The sequence below is a fragment of the Archocentrus centrarchus genome, chromosome 3 (genome assembly GCF_007364275.1).
Source record: "Archocentrus centrarchus isolate MPI-CPG fArcCen1 chromosome 3, fArcCen1, whole genome shotgun sequence".
Taxonomy (NCBI): domain Eukaryota; kingdom Metazoa; phylum Chordata; class Actinopteri; order Cichliformes; family Cichlidae; genus Archocentrus; species Archocentrus centrarchus.
In genome coordinates, this window is record NC_044348.1 from 8,616,899 (window position 1) to 8,638,392 (window position 21,494).

At 40.0% G+C, this 21,494-nt stretch overlaps 2 protein-coding genes across 2 annotated transcripts in view; one reads left to right on the top strand and one right to left on the bottom strand.

The window, feature by feature from the left end:
• The first annotated feature begins 52 nt into the window (after positions 1-52).
• On the top strand, positions 53-6,640 carry rs1a (retinoschisin 1a). The gene is made up of 6 exons (XM_030726496.1): positions 53-186; positions 411-436; positions 691-817; positions 3,531-3,672; positions 4,369-4,564; positions 5,368-6,640. Exons 1-6 carry the CDS (start codon positions 132-134, stop codon positions 5,518-5,520), a joined length of 699 nt encoding a protein of 232 aa, XP_030582356.1. The 5' UTR covers positions 53-131; the 3' UTR covers positions 5,521-6,640.
• A 40-nt stretch (positions 6,641-6,680) lies between these two features.
• LOC115778393 (cyclin-dependent kinase-like 5) overlaps positions 6,681-21,494 on the bottom strand; it is a 50,044-nt gene continuing 35,230 nt past the window's right edge. The window contains exons 14-20 of the mRNA XM_030726495.1: positions 17,863-17,964; positions 17,414-17,519; positions 16,908-17,043; positions 14,985-15,090; positions 14,459-14,581; positions 12,780-13,040; positions 6,681-9,860 (exon numbers count right to left, since the gene is read on the bottom strand). Coding sequence (XP_030582355.1) covers positions 9,450-9,860; positions 12,780-13,040; positions 14,459-14,581; positions 14,985-15,090; positions 16,908-17,043; positions 17,414-17,519; positions 17,863-17,964 — 1,245 coding nt within the window. The 3' untranslated portion in view covers positions 6,681-9,449. The remainder of the gene's footprint in view (positions 9,861-12,779; positions 13,041-14,458; positions 14,582-14,984; positions 15,091-16,907; positions 17,044-17,413; positions 17,520-17,862; positions 17,965-21,494) is intronic.

Here is a 21,494-nt window from a genome sequence, read left to right on the forward strand (position 1 = left end):
TTGTTAGATAAGGATGGCATTAGATAAGGCCATTAGTGTCCTGTGGATTATTGTAATCCACCCTTCCTATCACTGCTGGCTTGGATGCTCAGTCTATGGTCAGTCTGGTCTGGTTTGGAGCAGGATAGAAGATGGCTCTCATCATTCTGCATTTCCTGCTGGGCCTCCTTCTTCTGGGAGCAAATGGTACAGTTTCACTATTTACTGTCTGGCTTACACTTTTAGTGATATTATATTTTGTTACCTGTGTGTGTTGTGTTTATTTACTTTTTCTTAATGTGGTTAAACTGACAGATTGATTAACAGATTTTTGTATCCAGAATGAGTGACTATGATGTCCTAACAGTCTTTTCTTTCCCTCTGTGCCACATCAACTGTTTTTTCCCCTTTCTATCCATCTGGCTGAAAAGTGTTTACCAGCATTTATGCTCAGGAGGTATGAAAAATCTCAGCAACACAGCAAAATGTCACAGATGATTTGACTCTCAGAGTGTTAAGATTTGCTTGTAAAAAAAAAAAAAAGAAAAAAAAAAACTGCAACAGCAAAACACTTCGATATCAACCGAACCATTTCAGTCATTTCATAAAATTATTCTCCTTTTATTATTTGCAAGTGAACTCTAGTTAATTTTTCAGTAACACTATTTTGAATTTCGTCTAATAAACATCATTTATGTGTGTCTATGTGAGACCGCTGTGTCAGAGACGTGGACCAGCAGGTCTTGCAAATGTGATTGCGATGGAGGAGAATCGCCGACGGAGGTTCCCTCCGTTGGGTCTGGCACATCTTTGGTGCGAGGAGTAGACTGCATGCCGGGTAAGAGCCGTTAAACACAGTCATCACTCTGAAATGAATCATATAGTAAACGTAAATCTCAGACACATTATTTATGGATTCATAAAATCAATGCGCTTTAACACCCTGTGCTCAGACTTACTTTCTAATGAGACTTATTAAGTGACTTTTGCTCATATAGAATTGCACATTAAATTAATAATAGTTCTTGAAATGAGGGGTAAATTGTGAAGGGAGTGTTAGATTCAGATAATATGCATGCAGAGCGATGAGCTGACAGAGTGGACAAGAACAAATCTGTTCAACCTGCTCAAAATTGATAGGTCTGTAGTTAACGGTTATTTTTGTTACTGATTAACCTGCTGAATAATCAGAGAAACTGCTAAATCTTCACATCTGAGACTGAAAGCATTAATTTTGTGGGAATCTTGTTGGAAAAATGGCTTAAATGATGGTCAGTGCTGATACAAGTAGATGAAGAGTTTCAGCATGTGTGCATTTGTGTGTGTCTATAGTTCGTGTACGTGCAATGAGTGCATTATGCTCCAGATTTGACACCACAGGGTGGACGGACATGCTTCACTGGACATCCTTGGAGAAAGGGAAGAAGAGGGGGGCCATGAAAAGAAACAGAAAGCTACCTGCGATAATGCTGCAGAATCCTCCAGAATTACTGTTTCAGTTACAGGAAATCTGGCCTGCATCTGGATCTTTGTCAAAAACAGTCAGAGTAATCTCACTGCAGTGTCCATTAGTGAATAGAATGCCAATCATAGCATGATCCTCCTCAAACTGAACTCTCTCTCTCTAACTCTCAGCCTGGGATTTAGCTTTTAAACTAAATCCCAGCACAAAGGGCTTCTGACAGCCTCACTTGAGCCCAAGAGCTAAAGATCAGATCTGAATCATGTCTGACTTGAGGAGAAGAGCTGACATACGAGTGAATCAGTGTGTTTCAGCTGAGCCGCAAATCACACGATAACAGATAGGAGGACGAAGTTCTGCCGACTATCATTATATCAGAACATGATTCAGAGATTACGAGGCTCATAATAGACTGTACTGAGCTCACAATTACAGAAACCAGCAATTACCACTACGTGGATGATAAATGATGAGTGAGAAAGACTTTCCTGCCTGCACTGCATCGGGGTTCACAGAGTTCCTCAGTCCGCCGAGTCTCACCTCTTAGTTTGCCTGTTGATTCAGCCATCTGAATATGTGTTGTTTTAGGTGCCGTTTACACGAAGCCGTTTTCACTGGAAACGGTGTCGTTTTGATGCGTTTCAGCCTTTCGTTTACACGATGGCATTTCGGAAACGATCCGCGTTTACACGAGGACATGTGAAACGATGAAAACGATGTAGTTCCCATGCCAGGCCACAAGTTGGCGTTGGTTTTCTCTTTGCAGTTTGTTTACGCAAGACGCGCATGCGTGGAGTGACACAGTAGGTAGTGCGGCAAATTGTTCATTACTTACAAAACGGCCAATGTGAGAGGTTTTGTGTGGACAGATGATGAGGTTGGATCGCTGCTGCACACAACGCTGAATTACAAAACGGTAAAAACACAGGAAAAGCATAAGAAGCACTCGTGAATCCGCGAGTACTGTTTATCAGTTTGCGCGTGCGCGAAAAACTGGCCGTCGCAACCATAGTGCGCATGTGCGAGTCGAGCGTTTTCAAATCACCCCGGTTTCAAGTGTTTACACGAAAACGCAAGCCGGTGCGTTTCTGAAACGCTCCACTCTGGACCCCGTTTCTGAAACACATCGTTTTCACTCTGTTGTCGTGTAAACAGAAGGGCGAAACGCATCAAAACGACACCGTTGTCGTGTAAACGCAAGGCCGAAACGCATCAAAACGACACCGTTTCAAAATGAAAACGGTCTCGTGTAATCGGCACCTTAGTCAGGAAACACATTAGGGAGGGCTACAGAGGCATTTGCATTACTGTTATGTAAACACTTAGCTCCTGACTCACACAGATGCTTCTGCCGTGTATGTTGTAATACTGGGATTAGACAGGATGCAACCCTGTGCCAGATAGGCTTAAGCCAGTAGTAAACAAAAGAGCAGCAGGCTACTTCTGCTACATTTTCTGTTCCATGTGTCCACAGCTGATGTTTTTTTCTCACTCATGTACCACTGCCTCTCTCATTCACATATTTATAGGCTTTATTTACTAAGTAAAGGAGTTGCTCTCGTGTGTTTTTAAAGGAAGTGAAGGGGCAGCTCAAAACATGACAGCAACATAGAGCCAAAGCCACGGAGAGCAGAACATGGCCATCTGTCCGTCTGCTGCCCTAATGGACATCACTGATCTCTCACCATAGAGAATTAAACTGCAGGATTTTAGGATGGGATATGGGTCACACTGAGGCTGCTAACAGTGGGGGCCATGGGAGTGGGAGGGTGTGATTATAGGAGTCTGTAGGGGTTAGGAGAGAGGAAGGGATTGAGAAATGGAGAATTCAGGAGAGGCTTAGTGGTGATCATTTGATGGTCTTTTATTTTGTGATGTACTGCTTGGCTTAGGTTAGCTGTTTGTATTCTCTTCTCTCAGAGTGACAGCATTAAAATCTATGTAGGCTTTGAGCAACAACAACAACAAAAAAAAAAAAAAAAAAAAATATATATATATATATATATATATATTTTATATATATATATATATATATATATATAAATAAACAAAGAGCTCTCTTATTAAGTTGTCTCTGATCTCCTTGCAGAGTGTCCCTACCACAGGCCTCTTGGCTTTGAGGCTGGATCAGTAAGTCCAGACCAGGTCACCTGCTCCAACCAGGACCAGTACACCGGCTGGTTCTCCTCATGGCTGCCGAGTAAGGCCCGACTCAACAGCCAGGGCTTTGGGTAGGTCCACGTTTTTATATATATATATATATATATATATATATATATATATATATATATATATAAAATATGACAAAAGCTTTGTTTTTTTAAACACATTGCCTCCAGCCCATGGTCAACTGTTCTGTTTCACTGAGGGTCCCTTTATTTTAAAAAAAAAGATCAGGACTCTTACCATCTGTGAGGAAAAGTGTAGTAAACAAACTCATTATATACAGTACATTTTGTGACTTTAACACACCAATCTGTTCTTGCTTAAAAAAACCTTGAAATGAGAAAAAATGCAAAAAACATACAGTAGAAACTTCTAAAACTGCAAGAAACTATGCAGAATCTAGAGGCAGGACTTTTTAAAAAATTCTAAATATTGTATTTTTTAAATATTAAGCTTTTCTGTCATTTTCTTTCTTTCAGAAAACAAAATATTATGTCACATCAAAAACTGTCAGCCACCCCAGCATTACTACAGATGGCTCATTCATGTTCTTGCTGAGCCATACTTATCTTCATTATTAATGAAACTGATCGCTTCAGTGTTTCTGAGACTTGGCTATCACAGTGGAAGTAATAGAAAACAACAGCACATTTACAGTAGATTTTCCAGCCCTGTATTGTGTTGAACTGTCGTGACCTACTGTGATATTTGTGGCATAAATCACGGCCGGCTGATATTAAATCTTTGTCCTTCTCCTGCAGGTGTGCCTGGCTGTCTAAGTTCCAGGACAGCAGTCAGTGGCTGCAGATTGACTTAAGCGAGGTGATGGTGGTATCGGGGATCCTCACTCAGGGCCGCTGTGATGCCGACGAGTGGATTACAAAGTACAGCGTTCAGTATCGCACAGATGAGAAGCTCAACTGGATCTATTACAAAGACCAGACTGGAAACAACAGGGTCAGTTAAGTGTACTTTGCATATACTGTATAATGTAACATTTGACACTTCATGTATGGAGCACTGAAAGTGCCTAAATAAATAAATAATAGGACATGAAATGTATGAAAATTAATATTAAAAATAAGTAGGCATCAATTTTTAAAAATGTAACATAGATTTATATTTATGCATAAGCATAAAAATTTGTATTTATTTACATTCCTATTTTATTTTGTTTATGTGTTATTTAACAGCTGCTTATAAATAAAATGCTAAATTAAATGGAATGCAAATAAATAGGGGAATCAATATACCAGTAACACAAAAACACAAAAACAGTTTAGGTCACACTTTTTAAATTACTGTCAACATGGCCTATAAATTAATTTACTATTTACTTAATTTGACATTTACTAGTCATTTTGTATTTTCTTTATTTTGGATTTTGGCAGTTATGTCCTCCATACTCAGACAGCAGAGGTCTCTTTTTGACTAGGCTAAGAATGAGACTACATATTTTTTCTTCCATGGCTCTGCTGCTTGAGACATTGGGCATTTCTGAGTTGACTGATAGTGATACTGAGTGCCACAATTAACTAAAAAAGATGAAATGAAATATGAAATTTTAGATCGGAGGTTTTAAAGATTTAACTCCTAATCAGTCATTAAAAACTAACTGAATCATCATGTTTTTGTTAGTCAGTTTTCTTGTAACTGTGGTACCAGAAATAGTAGCTTTAAAAAGGTAAGTTTTAGTCTTTGCAGCCATGCCAGTTTTTAACCAAACTACACCTTGATCGTGCCTGTCTGTCTTTCCTCAGGTGTTTTATGGGAACTCCGACCGGTCCTCGTCTGTGCAGAACCTTCTGCGGCCGCCCATCGTGGCGCGCTACATTCGCATCCTCCCTCTGGGATGGCACACGCGCATCGCTCTGCGCCTGGAGCTGCTGCTCTGCATGAACAAATGCATGTAAACCGCTCCTGTCATCGCCCCCGAGGCCTTGTCCCAAAGCTCCAAATGAAGCCTCATCCTCAGTGTATGGTCTGTGATTATATTTAACAGATTGTCCTTTAAAATATTCAGTATGGACCCCCCCCCCATCCCTCCATCCCACTTAAATACAAACAAAACAGCTAAAACACACTTATACTTGCATTAAAACAGGTTTGTTTGATATGTACAATGAGCTTTCATTCACTCCACTCTGCATTGTCTGTATTAAACCAGTCTCACACTGGGGACTTCAATTTGGGGAGTTCTCAATAGATTGCTCCATTTGCAATGAAAAGGCATAAACTGAAAGCAGTAATTAGGCATGGAGAGGGAGAGGCAGCGTTGCTATGGCGGTTGTATCTGCAGTTCTGATAGAAATCCAGATCATTTACGTTGTTCTGTGATAGGCCGATAAATAATGTGTCTGCTTCTCCTGATAGTCTAATTGTAACTGGGAATTTACACAGCAAATTTCCCCTCCTTATTTACCTTAACGGATCAGTGTGCTGGTAGTCTACATTTTTCATACTTCTTAGCAAATCACATGAAAAGACCAAAACCAACAATGAGCTGGTCCTAATTACAATCACAGCTTGGGTTTCCAAAGCCTAATAAAGCATTTTTCTATATTTCTAATCATTCAGTTTATAGTTAATCAGTCACATATACGGCATTTAGCAGCTAGGGGGTCAGAGTGTAGCAAAAGTGTATTATTCTGCAGCTTAAGCACCGGTCACCACCAGATGCTGTGCCCAGCCGTTTTAGATAATTGGATAGGAATTACAAACTGCTGTCTTTGGTCTTCTCATTGCATTTGTTAATATGATTTTTTGGTCATAATGCCTAATTTGACTTCCTGTTTTCTTGATTTTTTTGTTTGTTTTTCAGTGAATCTTCAGTGCTGTGTAAATATTGAGGCATTCACAAACGTTCAGATGTGGTTTGGTATTGTGGTTAATTCCTGATTGCTTTCTTTAACAATTTAATTCAATTTCCCATGATGCTTAGGGAATACATTGCAGAGGTGAATTTCCTCTGAAGATGTGCTCTTTATTGTATCTATAAACCATGTCCTTGAATAAACTAAATGTTTCTTTTCATGTTGCGTCTGTGCTCCAAAACAAACTCTGAGACATTCAAAAATGTACAGTTGGCATTTATTATGAGACCCTATAATTTTTAAAGTAGAACGGTCAGTATAGATACACTCTGTTATTTCTTATTTACACCCTGTCAGAAGTGGGAAACTGCTTAATGAGAAAAAAAAAAAAGAATTGATGTTATAGGAAACACATTCATATTTGTGAACAAAAAAGTCTTCTTCTCATCTCAGTTTTCAGCGTGTGCGACCTGCTGAGGGTTGAAGCCTTCATTTCCATCTGAAACGTTGAGTCGGTAAGCTAATGTAAGGCTTCGGGTCACTGGCAAGGCAAACTTCGTCGTCACTCTGTCCCATTGACATAAACAAACCCATGTCAGCAGTCATTTACAATCATTAGCAGTGAGGATTTTCTACACACGCGCACAGCATTGGGCAGTTTTACCTTTTGTGGGCTACACTTATGGACAAACTGAAAATAAAAAATGTATTGCAGAATGAGGAGATGCCATATGTCAACAGTTGACTTGCTGTAATCACAGTCTCCTGCAGGAATTTTCTTTTTTGTGCTATATTTGGCTCAAATTCATCTAGCTGCCAATTTGGCAAATACAATCTGGATCACTCGGAGTCTCTTTATGAGTGTTATTGCTTTCAATCAACCGTGAAGTTGCTGTGATTGATTCTGTTTTTCTTTCAACAAATGAGGATCAAAACTTTTCAAACCAAACGCATCCATTCTTCTTTCCTTTGTCCCTTTTTTTCTGTGATGGCATTTTTATTTTTTGCTTTATGCTTTCAAATCACAAAGGTATAGAAGAGGATTAGGGCCTGTAAAATAAATAAATAAAAAAATAAAATGGAGGGGCCATGACTTTTTCTTTCTCAGAATTCCAAAAAAAATATTTTTGTCAGTGATCCTAATACTCTTCTATACAAAGGAGGACAGAATGAAAAATAATGGAGATACTGGGAAAAGAACCAATGCTGTGTACTTCCACTAGCCCACAAAATGTTTTTTTGTTCCACATAACTCAGTTTTTCTGTCGCCCACAGAGCAGAAGACAACTCTAATAAATGCTTTTATGAACAATCAAGTTAAGTAAAATCATCCCTGATCATGACTGTTAATGTTAATAGGAATGCAAATCGGAAAATCAAATTCAGATTTACAAAAAGGCGTTTTACAAAAACCTTGAGAACACAAGCTTTTAAAATGCACACAGAAAATGTAAACACACATCACAGGATAAGTCTGGTGTTATTTCATATAATTCATGGTGTCAGGAAAGTCCCACGAAAAGCCCACAACCAGCCAGTGGGGGAATGTAAGTCACTACATTTACTCAAGTGTTATACTTACTATATTAATGTCACAATATTCTTTACTTTAGTATGTAAAGAATTTCCTAAGCTGTCTCAAAATGAACCAATAATGTTCATTTCTGGAAAAACTAAAAGTGGCACAGAGCTGATACACCCCAGTTTGTTTGTTTTTTTGACAAAAGAAAATATAAAATATAACCAGACTTACCTTTTAATATCTTAAAGGTTGCAGATGAGGTATGCCCTTTCGCGGAGAGCTTTCCTGCCATCTCGAAACACTTAAAATTTTTTCTATGTCATGTTAGGAAAACCTCTCTCACCAGAGCTGCGTGGTGATGCGGGCGAAGATGCCCGTTAATTTGTTTTTAAGGCTGTAGACAGAACCAACATGGCAGCAACACAATGCTGGAAAGCTGTTTGTCACTAAAAGAACTGAGAGGCTGAAAATGGGGCTAATTTTAAAATTGTGACAATGGGAATGGGACATAAAGTGACCTGACGATTACAATACGTGAAGCACAGAGCCTAACAGTCTCACTCTGGCTGTTCTGCTACCAAACCCTGATGACAAATAGCCCAACTCGTCACAAAACGTCAAAACTGATGTCATGAGGGTGATGGGCAGATTTGCACTGTTTGTAATATCAGATATTTTATATATTTATAAGCTTTTTGTTTTTTTCCTTTTTTTTTTTTTTTTTTTTTTTTACATTTTGATGAAACAATCAGAAAAAAAAGGTAAAAATAACATAACATGAAAGTCTGCTAATAATATCAAATCAAACAAAAAAGACATTCACCATTATTAAATATTCCTTGTGACATATTGTATTATCAACACATAAATATCTATGCATTTCTTTGTGTCGAAACTAAAGCTCTTGCAATTACACATTTAATTCTATATTACCTTATAATATTCCCATATAGCCTACATACTGTGTCATTTATAGCTTATATCCTTGAATTTAAAACAAATAAATATTTAATAAATAATGTTAATATAAATCTTTTTTTGTGTGTGTGTTCTTATCAAATATCAGAGCTTGAAAAACATTTGAGTTTATTGGCCACTGAAATGACAACAGCTGTCTAATGCAGTAGTGTCCTGTGAGCAGAAGATGGCAGCAAAGAGGCCACATGGGCAGTGTCTCCTTGACAGGAATGATCAGCTTATTCTGATGTAACCTTGTAAGTAGAGACAGACAACAATGCAAAGCTGATACAATACTGGCGTCCCAAGAAAGGATGGGCTCTTCCCCGTCTTTGCTTCCCTAAACGACACTGTCCCAGGTGTTTGGCCTGTCAACATCTAGTCTTTTAGATTTCAGAGGCATGAGCATCAGCAGATGACTACATTTCTGAATGAGGACTTGATCCAGTGAAATAGGCTCTTGTGTAGACCCTTACTGCAGTACCACGATGTCTGCATTCTGGCAGGTGCTTCCAGGATGGAGCTGCATTGGAGGTGGTGTGGTTAGGTTTTACAGGGCGGTCTCCTTCAGGTCGTTGAGGTTTGGCATCCTGGTGCGGGAGGCTCGGGTAAAGGTGGGTCCGTTCTGACCCGGTTTGATGCCCAGCTGTTCGGGGGTGAACTGAGCGCCCTCTGCCCGCTGTAAAGCAGATACGTGCCAGGTGGACTCAATCTGTCCGGGTAAGGGGTAACTGGCCTTGCGGCTCTTAGCCTGGGCGGAGCTGCTCACCCCAGTGTGCCCCCTGCTCTCAGCATGCCCTCGACCCTCGGGGTAGCCTGCTTTGGAGGAGGGCTGAGGGGGGTTGGGAATAGGGGCTTGGAAGCGCAGGTCTTGAGGAGGAGGAGGAGGGGGAGCCTGTCCTTGATTTGAGGAAGAAGGGGAGAGGTGAAGGAGTCTACGTAGTGACTTGAGTGGCTGGCTCTGGCAGGAGGGAAAGAGATAGCATTGATAAATTATCTTAAAAGATAAGACTATATTTTTGTCATTTACAAATCCCATGAAAAGACCAACCCCAATAGTATGTATGCTGACTGAGCCCATGCAACAGTAGTGCAGGTAACTGTGTGGTGAATTTGTGGTGAACGTGTCCTGCCTCAAGGATGCTCTCCCCAGGTAGCTCCCTTGCCTGAACCACGCATTTTGAGAAGTGAGCATGCAACTGAGGAGGACTATCTCCTGCTGTGTGCTACATGAGAAAAAGGTCACCTTCAGACAATATCCCGACCTGATTCTCCCGACATTGTCTGGAGCTGATGAGTGAAAATGTTTTCTGTCTGTCGAGTACAAAAGCCATTTTCACACACGTTGGGAAAATCTAGGTCAGTCTCACATGCAGCACACAGCAAGAGATAGTCCTTACCAGCAGGATAACCAGCTTTATTCTTAAATTAAACAGACTTTGTAGCAGAAAGTTAGCAAGTTTAAACTGTTTACAGATATTTGTGTCCTAATGTATCTTTGTTGGGTACGGTGACCGGATCTCAGAAACTAAATATGGGTCAGAGAGTATATTTAGGTGAGAAAATGTGGGATGGGTTACTGTTTTGATTTTGATTACAGGTTTGGTACTGATCATGATACGGACAAATTGCAAATTACAAAATCCCAAGTCCCTCACTAAATAAATGAAATAAGCATACGTGCAAATTAAAGCTTGCTTCTTTGGTTTTACACAATAGTTTTCTTTCACTCATTTATCCCCTTTTTATCCCAATAACAATTAAAACTTAACTGTTATTCCAGCAGCTGTTCTCTGTGCTAATCAGCGCTGGGTTTGAGTAAACCTGCACATCACTTGTTTCTTTGAGATTAATGTGTTGAGTAATGTAAATCAAAATGTGGGGCATTGTCTCGCTGTGCGGGGTGGGGGGACAAGGGATAAAATACTGTGCTGTCCTATATAAAGTGGGACACCTGGTCACCCCGCTGCTGGGTAATGTCTGGAAAAGTTCAGGTCTGCTCTGCATCTATGAAAATGGCCTAAAATCCTCCTAAAGACACAAGTGATGTAGGAATAATGCAAAATGGAATTAATGCATTCATTGTATTAATAGTAAACATGCCTCTAGAAGAACTGTACTGTTTTATCAGGAGACTATATGGAACTATAATGAAAACACACTTACACACTGCCCTACCAAAAGTATTCGCTCATCTGCCTTCATACGCATCCCATTCTTAATCCATAAAGTTTAATATGATGTCGGCCCACCCTTTGCAGCTATAACAGCTTCAACTCTTTTGGGAAGGCTTTCCACAAGGTTTAGGAGTGTGTTTATGGGAATTTTTGACCATTCTTTCAGAAGCACATTTGTGAGGTCAGACACTGATGTTGGATGAGAAGGCCTGGCTCACAGTCTCTGCTCAAAGGTCTTCTATTAGGTTGAGGTCAAGACTCTGTGCAGGCCAGTCAAGCAATCAAGTTCTTCCACACCAAATTCACTCATCCATGTCTTTATGGTCCTTGCTTTGTGCACTGGTGTGCAGTCATGTTGGAACAGGAAGGGGCCATCCCCAAACTGTTCCCACAAAGTTGGGAGCATGAAATTTTCCAAAATGTCTTGGTATGCCGAAGCATTAAGAGTTCCTTTCACTGGAACTAAGGGGCCGAAGCCAAACCCTGAAAAACAACCCCACACCATAATCCCCCCTTCACAAAACTTCATACTTGGTAAAATGCAGTCAGACAAGTACCGTTCTCCTGGCAACTGCCAAACCCAGACTCGTCTATCAGATTGCCAGATGGAGAAGCATGATTCATCACTCCAGAGAACATGTCTCCACTGCTCTAGAATCCAGTGTCAGCGTGTTTTACACCACTGCATCCGATGCTTTGCATTGCACTTGGTGATGTAAGGCTTGGATGCAGCTGCTGTGCCATGGAAACCCATTCCATGAAGCTCTCTACACACTGTTCTTGAGCTAATCTGAAGGCCACATAAAGATTGGAGGTCTGTAACGATTGACTGCAGAGAGTTGGCAACCTCTGTGCATTATGCACCACAGCATCCGCTGACCCGCTGTGTCATTTTATGTGGCCTACCACTTTGTGCCTGAGTTGCTGTCATTCCCAGTTGCTTCCACTTTGTTATAATACCACTAATAGTTGACTGGAATATTTATTAGTGAGGAAATTGTACTTGTTGCACAGGTGGCATCCTATCACGATACCACGCTGGAATACACTGAGCTCCTGAGAGCGACCCATTCTTTCACAAATGTTTGTAGAAGCAGTCTGCATCCTTAGGTGCTTGATTTGATACACCTGTGGCTATGGAAGAGATTGGAACACCTGAATCCAGTGATTTGGATGGGTGAGTGAATACTTTTGGCAATATAGTGTAGATTATACAATTTTCATTTCTCAGTAGTTTGAGTCTTGAGAGCTTTATTCTCCCAAACTCTAGTTTTGTTTTTGTTTTTTTGAACTTGCTACAGTTGCAAAAGAGCTAAGTTGTGTCCCCTGCTAACTGCCCAAAATTTATACATTTGTGACAAGTTCCATGGGAAGTGGATGATATTTCTGGGTTCTGGCATAGAGGTTTTATATCACAGAGTAGCATTTTAGAGTCTAACAGTCACTGAAATAGATAAAGGTATTTATTTACCTATCATACTTAGCATATAAAATGCACTAAATCTGGACTTTAAGTGTTTTTAAGTGTTACATGTAGAACTGTTCAGCATATCCCGGACTACAACCACATCTTTGTGAGTTAAATGACATGATTTACAGTAAAATGTATAAAATAAGATCATATTCTTATGGATAGAAAGGCAAACAGTGAATTTAAAACAATGAATTTAATGAGAGACTATGCTCTAGTAGTAGGCACATACCTGAGAGTGCGAGTCCACTTGTTTGTCTGGTGGCCAGTCATTGACTCTCTCTCTCTCCCTCCCTCTCTCCCTCTCTCTCTCCCTTTCTCGCTCCCGTTCCCTCTCCCTCTCTCTCTCCCTGTCCCGGTCTCTGTCCCGGCTCTGTTCCCGGTCCCGATCTCTGTCACGGGATCGCTCGCGGTTTTTCCGCCGGCTGCTGTGGTGAGAGGATGACTTGGAGCTCCTCTGCAGGGATAGATGTTCTTGTCCGTTCCCAGGAACCTGGCATTCCAAAAATAAATATACGGGAGTATTATAAAGAAATACTGCTGTAAAGGCTACCACAGAAATGATCATTGCACATCGCATTAAAATCCCAGTGAGGCGCTTCATGCACTGCTTTGGCAGCAACAGACAGGACACAAGTAAATGGTGATGATGATTATCTTATGAAAAAATGCTTCTTTGCTCTCTATTCTTGTGTCTGAGTATGTTCAGATAAACTTGAATGTACACTGGGGATGTGACTAACAATTTCATTACTGTGCAGAGTGATAGTTGGTAATTAATCTGACGAAAAGGTAAAAAAGAAAAAAAAATGATGATTTAAAAAAAAACAAAGAAAGTCATCAACTTGTCAATAAGCTGAAACTGGCAAATATTTGGTGTTTTGCTTGAAATATTTAGCTATCAGTTAGTTACATGAGAACTGTTCAAAGTGGACTTCTTACTCTTACTCCCAGTTCTGTATTTTTTTGGACTGCACTAAAATAGTTTTGCATTTGTAGTTTAAAATATTTGATCTCATACTGGGCCTTGGTGCAGCCCTTCCATTCATCCGTTGTCTGAATCAAGCTGTTTTAGCACCTCTCCCTTTAAGGCCACCCTCCTTTTAAGCCAACTTTCTTCTGATTGGCTGCCCCTCAAGAACAAAAGGAGTAAAGAGTGTGGGTGGGGCTGCTGTGCTCACTGCCAGAGCTATGTACCTGAGCTGACCATACTGAGAAGAGCAGGAAAAAACTGTCCATAAACTGTCACGAATAGAAGCTTAGACTGCGATTTTGGCACATAGGGTTTACTTGCACTTATACTAACTAATCTCATTATTTGAAAATTTAACCATGTTCAATATGAGTATGGAGCATTGAAACAGAAAATAGGGAAAAGCATAATAGGTCCCCTTTGTGAAGTGCTGATAAGTCAAATTTGCCTGCAGTTTCTCCCGTTTCCTTTCCTGTCTGCCTTGCTAAGCTAACTAGTTAGCCCCACCTGTCTCTCAGAAAGAAAGAAAGTGCTTGAATCAAGAATAGTTATTTCTATTACACAATATAGTAAAGAGACCAGAAATTTCTACAGCAGTTGTGTGTGTTCATGTGCTGAATATGATGCATTATGTCGGCCTGACAAACAGCACACAGTGCAGACCGAAATGTCTCACAATGCAAAGTGAGCGCAAAGTGACTGCATTTGACAAACAGTATAGCAAGACAAAATGGATGTGCAAACAACGTGCAGTATTAGATCCAAAACACATTTGAAATCCTTTCACTGTGAAATATTTCTTAGCCAATCAATCGGTCAACTGAGAGGATTTCAAACCAGGCCATTCTGGTGAGTGCAGAGTAGGTTAACATGCAGCCGTAGTGTCGAGGTTAGATTACTGGTGAGGCAGGGTAGGGCGCGGTAGGCTGGTGTTGTACCATAGGCGATGCGACTACAGGTAGGACTTTGACAGCTGAGTTGTGCTTTAAGCTATTCTTAGAGCTAAAGAGGGGGAAAAGGCTTTTCTTGATGCTGGGATTCCTCCCGTCCTCCACGTCGGTCTGTGGAGCAGAAGATGCACAGCCACAACTCTAAACACAAATCTCTGACATCCAACATAAAAATATCTGCAGTAACTGATCCTCGGCAATAACACTTAACAAGCTACACGATAAGAGCTACACAATAATATTTGATGAACAGCAAGCAAAACAGAGATGTTGGAAATTCAGACCAACTTTTGTGCAAATTATATGTGAACTCAATAAATATAAGACCAAGAGTGTAATAAATCAGAATTACCCTTTAATCTTACTTGTTTTCACTGTTAAGCACATATGAAACACTTCTAATATTGCAGATTCACTTTACATGGACAAAGCTAAACTCAAACGGCACATGGAACCAGACTACAAATATTTGATGCGTTTTGAATCAAAAACCAGGCAGCAACAACAATCTTACTATTTGTGTCTTCTTCTTTTTCTTTTTAATAGCTCTGAAGAAGCCTTGTTTTTCCTTCTCTTTGGTGGGCTCTGGTGGATTCATGACCATTGCTTCTGCAGCAGTCCTGCATGGCAAATGTGGAAACGTTTCACATAACTTGCATTTGTAATTACAAACTCAGGAATAAATACTGACTTCAGGTGTGTCTCATTTGCCTGGGGGCAACCAAAATAAATAGAGTACTGCATATACTTTGACAGCTCTGAAATAACACATGCAGCACAGTAAACTGAATAATCCTCACAATTTCAATTTTAAATCAGCTGCATGTAAACACTTAATCAAATTATTCATGCTTTGAAACAGAAAATGCAAAAAAAATGTTGTAATAAGGACTCTGAATATAAAAGTCATGTAAAAACCATAATCATATAGTTTATGTGGAATTCAGGCTTCTTCTACTGCCACTGCCATCACAGTCAACATAAGAACAAAAACTATTATATACACACTCACCGGCCACTTTGGTACACTGTGCTAGTATCAGTTGGACCCCCTTTTGCCTTCATATCTGCCTTAATTCAACAAAAGTTCAATAAGGTGAGGGAAATATTCCTCAGAGATAATGGTCCCTACTGGCACAAAAGCATCACACAGCTGCTGCAATTTGTTGGCTTCACATCCATGATGTGAATCTCCTGTTCCAGCCCATCCCAAAGGTGCGCTATTGGATTCAGATCTGGTGACTGTGGAGGCCATTTGAGAACAGTGTTGTGTCCAAGAAACCCATTGGAGATTATCTGAGCTTTGTGACATGGCATGTTATCCTGCTGGAAACAGCCATCAGAAGATGGGTACGCTGTGAGTGTCACAAAGGGATGGATAAGGTCAGCAACAATACTCAGGGAGGCTGTGGCACTTAAATGATGCTAAGTTAGGCAAGAGGGATCCATGCTTTCATCTTGTTTACACTGAATTCTGACCCTACCATCTGAAGGTTGCAACAGAAATTAGACTCATCAGACTAGGCAGTGCTTTCCCAATCTTCTATTGTGCGATTTTTGTGAGCCTGTGCAAACTATAGCCTCAATGTCCTGTGCTTAGCTGATAGGAGTGGCAACCAGCGTGGTCTTCTGCTGCTGTAACCCATCTTCTTCAAGGTTCAATGTGTTGTGCCTTCAGAGATGCTCTTCTGCATACCTCAGTTGTAACGAGTGGTCATTTGAGTCACTGTTGCCTTCCTATCAGCTTGAAGCAGTCTCCACTGATCTCTGGCATCAACAAGGCTCTTTCACCCAGATAATTGTTGCTCACTGGATATTTTCAGACCATTTTTCAGACCATTCTCGCTGTGTGGGAAAATCCCAGTAGATCAGCAATTTCTGAAATACTTATACCAGCAAGCAAGTCACTTACATCTTCTTCTTCCTCATCCTGAACTTCAGCAGGTCATCTTGAACATGTCTACATGCCTAAAGGCACTGAGTTGCTGCCATCTGATTGACTGCTTAGATATTTGCATCAACGAGCAGTTGAACAGGCATACCTAATGAAGTGGACAGTGAGTGTATGGACTAGAACTATAGATTTTTTTTGAACTGTGAATTCATTATTTATGCCTCCACTGTAACACCATGGAACCTGAAAAACAGATCTTGATCGGAGTTAACGACAGACCTTCGTGTGACAGTGAGGAAGAAGTGTCAGATGCTTTAACAACAGGGATGATGCTCATATTTAGCAAGGAAACTATAAAGAAAAGGAAAAAAATGTCTTCATCCATAAACGTGCTGCACTTCCAGCACACTTTGTACTGAAATTGCACAATTCTAACAGTTAACAGCTGAATAGTTGTTCATGTTTCTTTGATTCATCTTTGTTCCTGTATGTGCTCTACTACTGCCTCAACAAGCCACGTAAAGACAACAAACGAATTCTCACCAGTCAAAAGCTGTCTGGCGTTTGGAGTGGCTGACCATGGCAACAGGGTCTCCAGGGACAACGGGCACAACTGGTCCTCGACCCTGGCCGACACCGTCGTGGAAAGAGGAGGAGTTGTCCGGTCTTGGAGAAGGGACTGAGGAGAAACAAAAAAAGGTGGAAATAACTGAAAGTGTGTATTTCTGAATATTTTAATGAGGAGTGTTTGCTGTGAAAATGAAAACGTCTTTGATAATTTAGACATGATGTGCTTTTTTTCCACAGTGTTTTATTTGCTGCTCCATGGAATCCTGAATAGAAATTTATGGGATAATCCTGACATGCTAAAGAGTGTCCCAGCTCCTGCCTCAGACAATCAATCAACAGCGCAAACAGGAACTATGCTGAACAACCCTGTTGTTATGCAGGTTTTACGACTGTTTCATTTGTGTTGGTCTGTGTGGATATTTGTGAAATTCGCAGTGCCACACTGCAAACACTGTCTTTTGGTGATTCCTGCTCCTTACCTCGATAAAAGCTCCCTACTCTACGGGGCATGGACTCGGTGAAGATCATCCGGTTCTCCTTGGAGGAAGCTCCATCCTCAACATGAGGGTCGTGATACATGCCAACCTAAAAAAAAACAAAAAACAAAAAAAACGCACACATCATGCAGACACAAAGACACACATGGATGCAGGACCTTACAAATGTTCTCAGTGTCTTCAGCTTTTTGAGTGACATTCCTGTTTAATCTCACTTCATCCCTTATTATTAGCTATAACAATCTTTTCTGGCTCACATCACAAACATTCAGGACATCTTAGCGGTTTTCAGTGAGGTTACATTTATACCAGCGACAACGTGCAGTGAAGCTGTTGGCCTAAGTAGAAACAAAAAAAAAAAAGCAGTCAGAAGGGCTACTGTCTGTGTTTGCTGAACTGGCTGGAGATAGGGAGGAGTCAGGGGATCGGACCTCGTTTTTAGAGCGCTGCGTATGAAAGGCAGCAGTGTTGTCCCTCGTAGAGTCTTTGATGGGGGCACAAGGGTGGCTCATGTCTTTAGGGGACTGCTCACTCTGTTGAGAAGACGGACAGTTGCAGGTCAAAGCAGACTGAAGAAGCAGCATGAAGCAGTGGCAATGATAATGCGAGACAGTGACACTTCCTACACAGACGCATCAAATACCCATACTCACAATGCACACACACACACACACACACACACACACACACACACACACACACACACACACACACACACACACACACACACACACACATACACACACACACACACACACACACAAAGTCAGTGCACATAACAAAGGGACATTTCTCCTTTTGTTCCTCTTACATTGTTTAATATCTTCAGTAAATGAGCTTTCATACATTTCAGGAACTGTAATTTTTTGTCTCTGTGTGATTTTTCATCAGCCTGCCTCATCTTCCATCATCTTTCAGTAACTTAGAACAATCCAAGAAAACAGCTGTAGTTATTATTGCTTTCAGACAGGCTTTTAAATCGCAGATGCAGCGTTTCAGTTTTTTCTGGGAAACAAAAAAAGGTTTTCAAGCACTTCTGGAAAAGTTAAAATGTTGAAGCTGCACGTTTCATCCCCCTTTATCTCAACAGAATTTAAGGTAAAATGTCACAGTATTTTAGAAATAACTGAAATTTGGCACCTGCCTTCCTTTTGACCATAGTGATTTCATGTCAAATGCAACACCTTTAATCTTGACACATTACTTGTGTCAAAGAGCAAAACATACAAACTCGCATTTCTGACTTATTTCTACTGTTTATAATTTTTCAGCCACACAGGCTGAAAAATTAAGCCTATAGGAAGGCTATGAGCCTCTCTCTCTCTCTCTCTCTCTCTCTCTCTCTCTCTCTCTCTCTCTCTCTCTCTCTCTCTCTCTATATATATATATATATATATATATATATATATATATATATATATATATATATATATATATATATATATATATATATATATATATATATATAATCATGGGAGTCTAGTGCTTCCTTGCTTCCCGTCTGAACAGCCTCACCTGGATTAATTCAAGTCACTGAAATGCACCATTTGACTCTGTGGTGTTAGTGCCTTTTGGAGTAAATTTATTGAATTATCTGACATAACATGACTTGCTAGTTAATTAATTTTACTAGCAATTGGACCAATAAGCCAGCTCAGATTTTATTTATTCATTTGTTTATTTTTTGTAGTGGGTAAAATTCTAGTATTACTTACTAATTAAGTACTTAAGTAGAACTTTCAGGTATCTGTACTTTACTTGAGTTTTTATTTTTCTGACAACTTTTTACTTTTACTCCCTACATCGTAACACAAATATCTGTACTTTCACAAATATCTGTATTTTTGTGGTCAGGGTACTTTGGCATCTAGCTAGTGCTAAAGAAGAGTGATGAGTAAAGGGAGTAATGATTTTTAGATGGCAGGTCATTTCAAATACAAAGTTTCCAACTGCTCAACAAATATCAGCAAACCCACAAATTGTTTCTGTGCAGTTTGTCACACAGTGTGCCTGCTAGCTAAAGGTCCAGCTGCTGTATTTCCAGGGAGAGAAAAGAGAGATAACTTCACTCAGAGATGGAGAAAGATGGAAGAAAGAGGACAGGAAAGGAAGAAGAGAGGTTAGATTTAAAGGTAAGGACTGCTCAGTGACATCTGATAAACTGGAAGTTTAAAGCTTACATATAACGTCCTCATTTTTAAAATCAGATCTCAGACCTGTATATGATATGAAGTTATGTTTTTCATATTGTGAAATGTCCTGCAAAACAAACTGAGGTACACTAACTTTAAGTTTTTCAAAGGTTGCATGAAACTACAGCAGTTTAGTGCAGGTTGGTTGTGGTGATTTTACAGTAAAGCTCTGTGTTGGACTGGTGCACAGCAGCTGTGTTGTTCATGGTCAGAGTTACAGGTTACATCAAGTGTAGCAGAGATGAATTTCCACCTTTGTACCAACTGCATACTATCAGTATAAAGACAGTATTAACGTATACTGTCAGTATAGGGGGTGGAAATCAGCCAAGATAGCTTGTGAAACATCTGGTTGAATTCATTTTCGTAAATCTCAGAGCAGCAGCACAACAGAAATGACTGAGTTGCGATTCTTTTCCCCACGCTGAGCCACTACAACTGCCAAATCCCACTTTAAGCCCTGACTGTGGAGGCAAAGTAAAAAAAGTTTGTATTCCCATGTTTTATTATATTATATTATAATATTAATATAGCACAAGGTTAAGTTAGCTTTGCACAAATCCTTGGTAGAAATGTACTCCAAAGAGCTACTTTTACTTTGAGTATATTTCAGAGCCTGTACCTTTTCACTTTTACTTGAATAAAACCTGAATCAATACTTGAGCTTTTTACCAGTATTTTCAGAGTATTTTCTCAACACAAATATCTATACTTCTACTTAAGTAAAGAATGTCTTTAATTTTGCCACCTCTGGTTTAAGCTACTAGCGATTAGCTATGCCCTTTAGCAGCTGAAATGTTTTTCTTTGGTTTGAGTAACCATTTCTTTGCTTTTCAGCATATTTTAATTGACGTCTTTTGCTTGACTGATGTGGCATTGTAGCAGTATTCTTGAGTTAAATCTCATTTTGAATTAAAATGTATTTTAAAAGATGCTTTGTTTGGCTATGTTTAACTCTCATCTTCAGCCCTGTTTTAGGAAGTCTCACATTGTTGTGGAGGAATTTTGGCCCACTCTTTATAATGTTGCTGCACTTCATTGAAGTTTGCTGCCATTTGTTTATGCACAGCTCTCTTAAGGTTCAGCCACAGCATTTCAGTCAGAGGTCTGAACCTTGACTGGGCCACTGGAACAGCTCGAGTCTTTTTTCAGTAAACTATTGTAGATTTGCTGCTGTGCTTGGGATCATTGTCCTGTTGCATGACCCGGTTTCAGCCAAGCTTTAGTTGTCAGACAGATGGCCTCACATTTAACTCTAAAATACTTTGGTATACAGAGGAGTTCATGGTCGACTCAATGACCACAAGGTGCCCAGGTTCTGTGGCTGCAAAACAAGCCCAAATCGTCACCCCTCCATCTTGACAGCTGGTATGAGGTGTTTCTGCTGATATTATGGCTGAACATCTCCACTTTGATCTCATCTTTCCAAAGGACAATGTTCAAGAAGTATCGTTTCTTCAGATGAAAATTTGCAAACCTAAGCCGTGCTGCCATGTTACATTTTGAGAGAAGAGGCTTTTTCCTGGTAATGTTTTTAAACAAGCCATACTTGTCATTACTTGTTAACATTTAACATGCTAACTGAGGCCTGTAGAGTCTGACATGTAGCTCTCAGGTTTTTTTTTTTTTTTGCAATTTCTCGGAGCATTGCACTGTCTGACCTTGGCAGGGATTGCAAGGTCTGTATATTATTCTATGCTGATTCAGAATATTGGAAAGCTTTCACGAAGGCATGGAAAAGTGACGGAAAGAGCAAAGAACATTAAAATCATGTCAAGATATGAATGATTCAATTTAAGATTTTAAAATAATCTTTGCTGGACACCATGCAGTTTATTTCAACTACATACAGCAAACTGTTGGCAATGTAA